Source organism: Zea mays, chromosome 9, assembly GCF_902167145.1.
Source record: "Zea mays cultivar B73 chromosome 9, Zm-B73-REFERENCE-NAM-5.0, whole genome shotgun sequence".
Classification (NCBI taxonomy): domain Eukaryota; kingdom Viridiplantae; phylum Streptophyta; class Magnoliopsida; order Poales; family Poaceae; genus Zea; species Zea mays.
Window position 1 is genome coordinate 93,159,439 of NC_050104.1, and position 11,984 is coordinate 93,171,422.

The 11,984-nt window shown below is 44.3% G+C and overlaps 1 protein-coding gene across 1 annotated transcript; it reads right to left on the reverse strand.

Moving 5' to 3' along the window:
- Positions 1–1,083: 1,083 nt before the first annotated feature.
- Positions 1,084–11,428, reverse strand: LOC100216965 (solute carrier family 35 member B1). The gene is made up of 7 exons (NM_001143346.1): positions 11,159–11,428; positions 10,966–11,063; positions 10,680–10,816; positions 10,358–10,388; positions 9,532–9,635; positions 1,787–1,908; positions 1,084–1,703 (listed from the first exon to the last, which is right to left on the reverse strand). Exons 1-7 carry the CDS (start codon positions 11,329–11,331, stop codon positions 1,283–1,285), a joined length of 1,086 nt encoding a protein of 361 aa, NP_001136818.1. The 5' UTR covers positions 11,332–11,428; the 3' UTR covers positions 1,084–1,282.
- Positions 11,429–11,984: the final 556 nt, after the last annotated feature.

Sequence of the window (11,984 nt, forward strand, 5' to 3'; positions counted from 1 at the left end):
TGGGAAGCACGGACAGCGCTTCGGCAGTGAGGGCACGCGCAGAGTGCTGGGGCCAACGCGCCAAAGAGGCGGCCGCCGTAGGGGGGACGTCGCAGAGGAATCTCCGAGCGTTTGCGTCCGGGCTGTGACTTGTGAGCCACGCACCGATGCGTCACGCATATGGTCAAAATAAACACGGATTTTACCATGACCATTCACGTTAATAATGTTTGTTGACAAGAAATGAGCCCACTGCTCATTGACGGTAGCAATCGACACTGGACAGCGACTTCGTCGTCTTTGTTTCTTCCGATTATTAATTCAACAATTCGGAGACTAGAATAAAACATAACTAGCAAGGTGGTCCACGTAAATAAAATAATAGCTAATTATTTTGACTTTTCTAGATAGATAAAACAACCAAAACCTATCTAAACAAGCCAAAAACAACATATAACTAGCAACGAAGGGAGTATGAAAAAGAAATTAGAACAACCTTGCTTAACTTGCCTTGGTTGCTATTTATGCTCATTATTTGATACATGGCCTAATATGACTCAAAGTCTAAATCTATTATAATTTTAAGATTCTATCTCTATCCTTAACCATGTATATTTATATCTCTAAAGATGTGGTCGACAAATCGTCTATATGATCATGGAAAACATTGTTTTACACTACATAGACTGCACTGCATATAGATTGAAATTTGAAATGGGATAGGAACTGCACTGCATATAGATTGAAATTTGAAATAGGATAGGATGAATAAGACTGCGCCCTTGGCAGTGGGAAGAAAGCAGACGACCATATGATCTAATTTGAAGTCCTATGCTGATTTTAAGTCCTGTGCTTCTGCCATCTTCTCCACTTCATTCAATGAGCATTTCAATATAGTTTTCAGGTTCGAATTTTAAAATCAAATTCAAATTTAAAAGATAAAAAAAGGAATCATCAGTTAAATTTATGCTCCACAAGTAAGAAAAAAACTGCTATGTTCACCGAGTTAGGCTCCTGAGTTAAGGACTATTCGTATATTCCTTATATTGTTTAGGTGGGTATTTTCTTCTAGTAGCATAAGACAAATCCACGAGATCAACATTTAAGTGAAACACATGAATCCTCCCTCTAGAACATAAATTAGAGCTGTTACCAATAGCTCAGCCTCACACTTGGTATCACTCATAATAATCCATGTAAAAGTTCCTAATTTCAAACAGACTGCATTAACGTTATCCTGGTCAACCTCACAAGAGATCTGTCCAATTGAAGTTACAAATCAGAAAAGGTTGAAGAATCAAGCTTACTCCTTGTGCTCTCTGCCTTTCTTTCTCTTCCATTTGAGATATATTTGGATAGAGAGGCCTAAGAAGACCATCACAACACTACCCCATTGCTTCAAAGATAATGGATTGCCACTGATGACGGATGAAACCACAATGCTCATGAATTTACGGGTGGTAGTGATTGTTGTGTTAGTAAGAGAGCCAAACCGGCTGATGGTTAAGAAGATGAAGTTCTGCCCCACGGCGCCACATAGGCAGAATAGGAAAATGTCCCAGGCCACCTCTGGGTTCTCCTGGCAAAATCTCAATGCCTCAAAACCATTTGCATATGGCCAGTTACTGAATAGTAATGGCGCAACAAACATAATTACAGCATTATATATGGTCCCCCAGAGGTTCATGCCAAGCATTATATCCCATGGGTTTGTTTTTGGGTACCTACATCAAACATTTCTTCTATTTAGAATAATGATCATAATGTTTCATGATAGCTTGGTATAAGATAGGGAGAATCTAATTACCTTGACTTTATTAAATCTTGGGTCGAGTTAGTATATCCATCAAAAGCTAAGTTGAGGAAGCACAATGTGTAACCAAGAGGTGCATTAGGGTTGGCAAGCTTCTTAATTGTCTTGGAGCTTGTCTGAAAAGTAGCAGAAAACAGATTTTAGAAACTCAGCACTTGCACACATCAGTATAGTTAAAAACCTAAACATTAGTGATCCAATTGAAATAATGGTATGGCACAAATTTAGATAGTTTTCCTTCAGGTGATGCCATAACCAAACACCAGAGTTCCTGATCAAACGATTTGATCAGCCTTGCAAGTCTTATCCATAAAAATAAAGGACACTGAAGAAACAGAATGTGAGCAAATGTTTTCTATGTTTAATTCCGGAATGAAAATTTAAACTAAATGTTTCATCTTCAAAATAAAATGGCAGTATAAATTTCATCCTATTTTTGGACTTATTCCAGTATAATCAAGGTTATGAAAAGGTGCAAACTAGATGAGTTTAGAAGGCTACCAGATGCACCATAAAAACATTAGTACTAGAAGAGGTATTGCCATAAAATTAGATTGTACTGCAATGAGCCCCATGGGCTGATTATATAGTGTATAGGACTAACACCCTACGTTAGTAAGCAATACGGTACAATCCATATCTACATACATATATGTAGTGATGGGTAAGCACAGGTCAACTATACAGTTATAAGGGCCCATTGGCTAATTCTAACACCCCTACAGTCTGTCTCTAGCCACAAGAGATGTTGAGATTGGATCCGAACTCCAAAAATACCATGAAGGGAAGGATCTTCGTGAAAATTTAAGCAAACTATGACAGACGCAGACTTCACCAATGGGGACCTTTTCATGGACGAAATGAAGGTAGATTTCCATGTGCTTCGTTAACCGATGCTGAACGGGGTTGGTGGAGAGGTAGATGATGCTAATGTTGTCGCAATAGACAAGGGTGCTCCAGAACAGTGCATGGTGTTCTTGGAGAAGATGGCACAACCAGGAAGCTACGACAATATCATTAGCAATGGCACAATACTCTGCCTTAGCGCTCGAGCGTGAGTCAACGTTCTGATGCTTGGAGGACCAAAAGACAAGGTTTTTGCCGAGAAACACAATATAGCCCGAGGTGGACCAGCGTGTATCTCGACAACCTGCCTAGTTAGCATCAGTATTGACGATGAGCTTAGAGGCGAGGGAGCAGCGAAGAAGCTCATGATATAGAAAGCTCTGAAGATAGCATAGAACACGCCTCATCACCATCAGATGGGGCCCCCACGAATCATGTATGTGGAGATATACCTGCTTAATAGCGTACGCAATGTCGAGTCTAGTGAACGTCAGGAACCGAAGGGAGCCAATGAGACTCCAAAACTGTGTGGCATATGCGGTATGCCACAGCAGGGCTAGAGCCGATGGCGATATTGGCCTAAAGTTCCATAATAATGGTGAAGGGCTTCCAGTTTGTCATCCCCGCGCGCTCAAGAATGTCCTACATGTAGTGGCGCTGATGCAGGAAGAGCCCTCGATCATGGTCCCACTAAGATGCCAAGGAAGTAGTGAAGAGATCCTAGGTCCTTCATGGCAAATTCCGGCTAAAGAGCTGACATGGTGTGATGCAGAAACTTGGTGTTGGAAGCTGTGAGGACAACATCATCAACATATAGCAACAAGTACACCATCTTGGTACCTCGCTAAAAGATGAATAGCGATCTATTACTTGGCCATAGTAAATCCCAGGGATATCAGATATAAGGTGAACCAACCGTACTAGGCACGATGTGCTTGCTTAAGTCCATAGACTTATTGAAGCCGTACACGAGGTTGGACTAAAATGGATCAACAAACCCAATAGGTTGGTTGCAATAGACTGTCTCGATGAGTGTGTCATGCTCCTAGCATTCTTGATGTCGAGTTGATGTGTTGGCCAGCCTCGAGAGGGAGGCAGGGAGAGGACTGCGCAGAAAACTACCGGTTTGACTACCAAACCGAAAGTCTCGTTGTAGTCCACTTAAAGCCATTGGCTAAAAGCCACGAAGAACCTAGCAAGCCTTGTAGCACAAGGACCATTAGCATGAAACTTGTGCTTGAAGATCAACTTGTCGGTGATGACATTTGAATCAGGTGGGTGACGAGCTCGACATCGGTAGGGAGGGAGGTGGCTATCAAAGACAGACGTGGTTGACGAATGTAGATGGTCTCCGAGGTTGCACATGGCACAAAAAAGACTGGTGTCACGGCCGCTCGTGGCTTAGGAGACTCAGGTGTCAAGGCCACCCGAGGCTGGAAGCCAAGAGGGACCAGGGGCACACGTAGCGTGAGAGTTGAGGTCGCTCGGGGCTGGAACTCAGGTGGTACCAAGGCCACAGGCATCAAGGGTGCCAACAGAGATATGCGTGCATGAGGTGGGGTCCTAATGGTGGAAAGCAAAGAACCCTATTCAAATAAAAAATCAAGGTTAGTTGGATGGGGTGAGCCAGAGAAAGTCTTCCTCATCAAACACAACATGGTGGGAGACAATGATGCAGTTGGAAGAGAGATCAAGACACCAGTATCCCTTATGGTCAGAAGATTATCCGAGGAAGACACACCATGGTAAATGAGGTGCAAGTTTTTGTGGAGCAACCATGGAAAGGTTGGGATAGCAAGCGCAACCGAAGACACAGAGGTGTTCATAAGACGGGGAGAGTACCAAACAGGCAACGCAGGGGCAGGAGGTGTCGATGGTCTTTGTGGGGAGACAATTCAACAAGTATGTCGCGTTAGCGTGCTGGAGCATAAGCTTGGAAAAGCAGAGCGGATGGCAATATTGGTAGAATGAATAATACGCTTAGTTATACCTTTTCGCGAAGAGGTGTAGGGGCACGACATCCTGAGCAAAGTGCCATAGGAAAGGAGAAAGGATATAGTGGAAGCATTATCAAACTCGTGTCCATTGTCGCACTAGATGGTCTGGATGGAGAAACCAAACTAAGCAGAAACATATGAGGAAAAGTGGGACAAAGTAGGGAACACGTCATATTTCAAACACAGAGGAAAGGTCTATAAGTAATGAGAAAAATCAAGAATAACCAAGTAGTATTTGTAACCAGAGACACTAACAACAGGAGACGTCCAAAAATCACAATGAACCAACTCAGGCCTTGTTCGGTTACATGGGATATAATCCCACCATGGATTTAATCCGGGTATGGATTGGGTGAATCCATATCTCACACCCAATCACATGGTGGGATTAAATCCATCAACAAATCCATGTGACTTTCAAAGCTAGTTATTCTTTTGATCCATGGATTCTAATGTAAACTTGTGCAATATCTCATGGATTTGTTCCATACCTAATGGGCTATGGATAGAATCCATGTCTTCCATAGTTTAAAAAATTCCCAAACCTTTGGGTTATATTCCATGATGGGTTTAACCGAATAAAAAAAATTAAGTAGTCATGGATTATTTTGGGACATGGATTGAGGCATGGATTTAATTCCAATCCATGCTAATCCAGAGCGGGATTGGTGTAAACGAACAAAGCCTCAAACAGCTTGGAAGCTCGATTGGAGGAACTAGAGAAAGGTTAGTGTGTATGCTTTCTTAACTGATAGGCATGGCAAAAATCATGCACGCTTTTATTACACGAGATAGCCAAAGCATTACAACATATTAGAGCCAGGGTGGCCAAGATGTCGACGCCAGGTAGATGCAACAATAATAGACATGGCACAAGAAGGGGCAATATAAGAGGAAGGAGACACTGGGAGGTGTAGTGTATATACAGGGTTAAAGCTATTGAACCTAATGATCATGTTTTGGGTAGTGAGATTCTTCACAAAAACACCGAAAGGGTCAAACTCCATAAAACACGAACTGTTAGTAGTAAAGCGACGAATAGAAATAAGACTCGAAATGATATCGAGGATGAGAAGAATATTGTTGAGGTAGGATGATCTAGAAAGAATCGAGTCATCTGCTAAGATGACACGAAGGATAGAGCCGTTACTGACAAAGATAGTTGGAGTAGCTAAATGAGAGAGGTGAAAGAGGGAGATGTTACCTCCGTTGTTGGTGGTGTGGTTAGAGGCCTTGGAGTCATCCACTCAGTTAAAGACTGCAACAAGTGGATTTAGAGCCATAGCACTAAATGAGTTAGCAAGAGACTGCTGATCCTAGCCACCGGTCTCTAGAGTCTAGCTCGGTGTAGTGGGTGCCTGTGGCGGGAATGTCACAACCTGCAAGGGTGCGGAGTCGAGGATGTCGAGCGGCCCAAACAGTCCAGACGTCACCATCATGGCTTGGGGCGTCTAGCATTGCGTGATGCTGGCTACTAGAAGTTAGGCCGGGCAACATGGTGATGCTACCAGTCCATAGGTTGCAGTGGGTCGATAAGGAAGCGTTACCCTGACCACACTCTTTCTTCTTGCCAGATCCTGACGTAGGGTGTGTTGCCCTCTAATCCTCGAGGAGTGTGCTGCAGTAGAGGAAGGAGCTAGGGAAATCGGCGTGGGAGTGGCAATGAAGGTCATCAGAGCAACAAGGCTGGTGGCGGTCATGTTAAGCTCCTCTAGAACAAGATCCTCCCGAACCTTGAGGGAGGACAATGAAAGCATCTAAGCCCCTAGTTGAGTTTCGGTGATTAATAGCAACATAAGATTATTCTAACTAACATGTGTTTTGTGGAAACAATGTAAGTTAGATCACGATAATAGATAATGATTGGGATTATGTGGTATTCGTGTTGTTATGATGGAAATAAATTGTCGCTATTCAAAAGATGAGCAAGAAGGTTAAGGATCAACTAATTCTAAGTGTCCAACATGAGCGAGAAAGTTAGTTCTAAGTATCAATTAAGTTGTTGCACACTTAGAGTAGTGATAGGACCTTTATTTTTCTTTGGCTATATTTTAAAGGGGACCATGAAGCAAGTAGCTTGACCTAGGCAAGTCTAGTTATGAGTGATGGTGCACACTTGTGAAAACTAGTGCTAGGTAAACCCATGAGAAGTTTGAAACAAAATCTAACTCAATAAACAATAAAAAGAAGTGAGTTGCGGTGTTGCAATAGCACCAGACATATTCGATGGGGACCACAAATGGGCCACCCGATAGGAGTGTGCCCCCATTGCAAATTAGCGTGGCACTAGCATGTCTGGCATGCACCGGATATGATGCACCAGATAGGTCAGTCAGAGAGCTTGCATAATTGATCTTAGACTCAATGGACTCACCCGACGTGTCCGGTGTGGCACCAGACATGTCACCGAACATGATACTCAGAGAGGTTATAAACTATGTCTGAGAGGCCGAATACTCACCTAACTTGTCTAGTGTGACACCATGAAGTGTATTTAGAGAGGCCTGCAACTATGCACTCAAACGCAATGCTTGTCGGACATGTCCGGTGTGGCACTGATGTGAGCACCAAATACCGGTACATAAGGATGACAAATTTCCCTATAGAGGCGGGTGGCCACAGGAAACCAACCCGAACGATGCGATGATGGGGATGAAATTTCCCCTGCGAGGATGGCAGGGTGGGGATGAAATTTCTCCCATGGGGATCCAATGAAGACCCAAATTAGGAGTCATACATTCCCCTCGCACGGCCTATGAAGTTCGATTCCAACAAATCATCTCACACTGCCCCCATATAAAAATGCAAAATTCTCACTCGCTAACCCTAATCCTCATTTCCTAAAATAATCGTTGAGAAAGCATCGGACATGTCTGGTGCAGAAAGTGGACGAGCACCGAACATGTCCAATGCACCCAACTGGGTTGAGTGGGAGGGTAACGGATATTTCCCTTGCTTGGGGTTATTTATAACCCCAACTCAGCCATATTAGGTCTCTTTCTCATTTCAACTGATGAAGGATCTCATTTGAGAGTGACGAAGAGCCTTTGCCTTGTGAGGGACTTGAGAGTCAATCGCTTGATTAGTGACACATTAGTGCATTGAGAGTAGCTTATGTGCATTCACCAAACCTATGGTCAGTTCAAACTAGAGTTAGTGCCTGATACTCTTAGTGATCGGGACCACCTAGATGGCTTGGTGTGGATCAAAAGTTTGATGTTCACCTGAAGAGTTTGTGGGTGACCCAACTCAAGGGCACAGATGGTTGTGAGCAGTTTACTGTGTCAGAGAGGCAAAGAACTGGCTCGTACAAAACTCTTGTTCCTTACACAGATTACGAGGGAGCGACACTCTTGCATGGGTGCTCCAACAAGGGCCGGTAGGGAGTGTGAACTTCTAGAAACCGCGATAAAACATCAAAGCGTTCCTAACCCTTTATTTACTTTCAAGCAATTATATTAGAGTATTTACATTGCTAGAATAGCCATGCTAGTATAGGATTGGAACTTAAGGTGTAAAACTTTTGATCAATAGATAGGAACACTTCTAGGCAAGGGATGAAGTTGCACTTACTAATAAGTTTTAATTTGTGAAAGAAAATTTAGAGGAGCCTAATTCACGCACCCCCTTCTTGAACATCTTGATCCTTTCAGACGAGGAGGGGGACTAGCGTCGGATGATGACACCGATGTGCTCGAATTTCTTGTTTAGGCCCCAAAGAATGTTGAGGATGAGGGCACCCAAGTCAGCTAGGGAGTCATCCATCCCCTTCAACTTGTAGCAGTAGTCACCAACGGGGAGGTCACCCTGGAGGAAGGTGCGGAATGTGGTGTTGGGCTAGAGGGTGTGTGTCGCACGCATCCTGGGAAACTAGTTCTTAAGAGCAAGCCAAGAGGTGGTTGCGTCGTGCCATCACACTCCCTGGTGATCTGGCGCAACTTCGGAGAGATGGTGCCTGAGATTCAACAGATGACAACAATGTCAATCTGATCCCATCATGAATCGGTGTCTCACGGAGGGTCAGACAAGACGTAGTCGACGAGGATGTACAACTTGAGAGCAAGCAACACTTGATCATGCCAGCAGACATAATTGTCTGAGCAGTATACGAGGATGATCGTCACCAATGATCGGACATTGAGAACAACGGTTGTTTGGTCTTCGAGGTTGGCGATGACGGTGCATTGTAGTCTGCAGCGAGGTTGTCCTGTGATGGGGGCGGTCGTGGGGGCCTGTAAGCCTAAACCCTGTCGAACGATGGTGACCTCTTGCTCAAGGGTGCCGGCGGTGGACTTCTCCTACTCAAGTAGAAGGGTGGTTACCTAGACACAAGCACATGTGTTGACAACCTTCTTATCAGCACCCTAAACTGCGACAGGCACGTCGTCAATTTTCTTGTAGAAGGTCGCCGCCTTCTCAGCACAGGCACGCTCCTTGTCAATCGATGAGGTCCCTATCATGGGTGCAGGAGGAGGGATGGGTGCGGAAGGAGGGAGGAGATGCTTGTGCGCTGCGACAGCCACACGACACAAGGGAGGAGGTGGTGGCGTCAGCCCTTGAGGGACAACTGCCCTAGAGAGGCGATGGCCCTAGAGGGACGGCGACCAAGGAGAAGCAGAAGTGAGATTAGACTCATGATACCATGTTAGAGGAGGTATTGCCACAAAATTAGATTGTATTGCATTGGGTCCCATGTGTTGATTATATACAATGCATAGGACTAACACCTTACTTTAGTAGGCAATACGGTAAAATTCATATCTAGTTACCTACATATAGGTAGTGTTGGGTGAGCCCAGCCCAACTACACTGGTCCAATAGGATTGTATGCCTAATTCTAACAATTAGCTCATTAGTACGGCAGTTGATGAATCAACAAAATGAAGATCATCTTACCTTCAACAACGCAAAGGAGGACACACCGCCGGCAACAAGAAAGGTGCATAAATACTCTGGAAGTGTGTACTTCACACCATAGAGAAGAGTTCCCATCAACATTACTAAATAAATTGAATAGGAAGTTAGAGGAGAAGCGTCAAATACGCAGCATGCAATGTTGAGGAAGAATGCATTTCTTTAAGAAAAATACTTAAATACATAGAAACAATTACTGACCCAAAAGTACTTAGATACATAGAACAAATACAAATCCGACAACTCAGAGAATAGTTTCAGTTCTATAAACTATTAGAATAGTTTCGGTAAGCAATGCATAATTGCACATAAGATCCAACAACTCATTGCATATTGATGGCTTCAACGGTTAAATCATGTAAGCACATAAGATAGAATGACCATGAGTTTAGTTGGCAAAAGAGATCTACCTTAATTAATATATTCACCCTATGATGATTTTGTCAACAAAAAGAAGACACAAATATATTCGTTTTCTTAGAACCGTATGGACTTAGATGTCAGGGCCAATCTAATATCTTATGATACTTAATAAACACATCGAGCCAACATGGATATCAATAAAAATATCCCTGTCATTGTTCCTACTAATGTAGAATTATACTCATAATAGTGTTGAGCATGGTATGTCTCAACATAAAAGAAAAAGGGATTATCTTTCATTGCACTTTTATTCTGCTCTTTGTAGTTTTCTTTACTCAGTGAAATAAATTAAATTGGACTGTTCAAGAAGAAAAGAACAAGCTGTGAATACTTTTATGTTGTGATACATATACACTGTAGTGTGTATAAGTAAATGTAAACTTACCAGGAATCATCTTAGAAGATTTTGCCAACACCTGTTCACACCAACAGTAAATTAGTCAGGATTCATATTCAGTTACCAGAAATTGTTATACAATCACATGAAGGACTAGTTTGGGAACTCCATTTTTCCAATGAATTTTCATTTTCCCAAAGAAAAATAAAATAATTTCCCTTAGGAAATAGAAATCACTTGGAAGAAAAAACGGGGTTCCGAAAAGTAACTAATTGTCATTAATCGTTTCCGCCGCTCCGGGACAGTGCATAAAAGTAAAACAACCAAGGAAGGCGACACAGTCACACAGCAAGAACAGGTGGAACCATACCTGAGCCGGGTAGCTGATGTACTTGAGAGCCTCGATCCCCATGGTCGGCCCGATGGTATTGGTGACGCTGACGCCCCAGTACTTCCATATCGGTGCGCTGCCATTGGAGCTACTCCCGCCCGACCACAGCTTAATCACTTGAAAAGCACGCAGAAGTCAGAAACCCTCGTATGCGGGCCACCCAGTCACCCACAATGCGACGGAATTGATCACCACGAGCCCACTACGCTGCACGAATTGCAATTAGGCAACTACGCGGCGCCAGAGGAAGGTAGAGGGCGCTCACTTATGAAGGACCAGACGAAGCAGATGACGTTCTGCGCGAAGTTGAGGAACGCGAGGTGCTCGAACCGCCGCGCATCCGGCCCGAACCGCTTCGTCGATCTGAACCACCGGCGAGCAAACTCACCAAATTGACCCCGGCTTGTCTAATTGTGTAGCGGACTTCGGACAGCAATTAGAGAGGGGGGGGGGCTTACAGAGTCTCCTGGAGGACGCCCTGGTAGATGTAGGCGGACCAGATCCCTGCGACACAGAAGGCGAGGACGGCCACGCGCCCCGCCATGCTCCCGCCGCCGATGCCGCGGTCGCGGGGGCGGGGACGGACGACGCCGTTGGCGCCGTCGCCACGGCCCCGGCGCGCAGCGGCCATGGTGTCGATTCTCCGGCCGTTGTCGGCGAGGGATCAGCAGAATCAGCACAAGTGGGGGTTCGATGCGCGGTGGACCGGTGGTCGCCGAGTGGAAGCGGGGGCGCGTGTTATGTAGGAGCCCAACGTAACAGGGGGGAAGAGAGAAGAGCGCGTAAGAGAGGTGACGTGGCGTAGAGCGATTGGACCGAGCATGCCAGGACAGACGCCCGATTGGCTAGATGGCGTGGAAGGGTGACGGCCGGAGGCCGGAGTAGGATGATAGTGGCCTAGTGGGTAAAGTACATTAGCCATAGATGAAATTGGCATGCTCTGTAATTAGAACGGCCAAACAGATCATCGAACTTTATCAGCTCATACAAAATCATCTAAAACCAGGTTTACAAACCGGATATTGACGTGGCATACCATGTCGGAGTCATTTGGGGTCTCTAACTTAACATGTTGTGTCACTTGGGTCCCTAAACTTGAATGCTATGTGAACTTTCATTAGTGTGCTCTAATATGGCACGACATATGTTTATTTGTATCATAATGACAAAGCTTAAAAGTTGGATGAGCGACAAAAAAATCCAAACCAAGTTAACAAAATACACTATTGTGAAGTGATACCTTGGATTATGCTTAGTTTTCATTTGTTTTTAAATTTATCATCA

Coding starts and splice junctions, on each gene's coding strand:
- LOC100216965 (NM_001143346.1), bottom strand. CDS start 11,331: ATGGCCGCTGCGCGCCGGGGCCGTGGCGACGGCGCCAACGGCGTCGTC. Junction 11,064..11,158: donor GGCGTCCTCCAGGAGACTCT/GTAAGCCCCCCC, acceptor CCGGTGGTTCAG/ATCGACGAAGCGGTTCGGGC. Junction 9,636..10,357: donor ATCTTCTAAGATGATTCCTG/GTAAGTTTACAT, acceptor CAATTTATTTAG/TAATGTTGATGGGAACTCTT.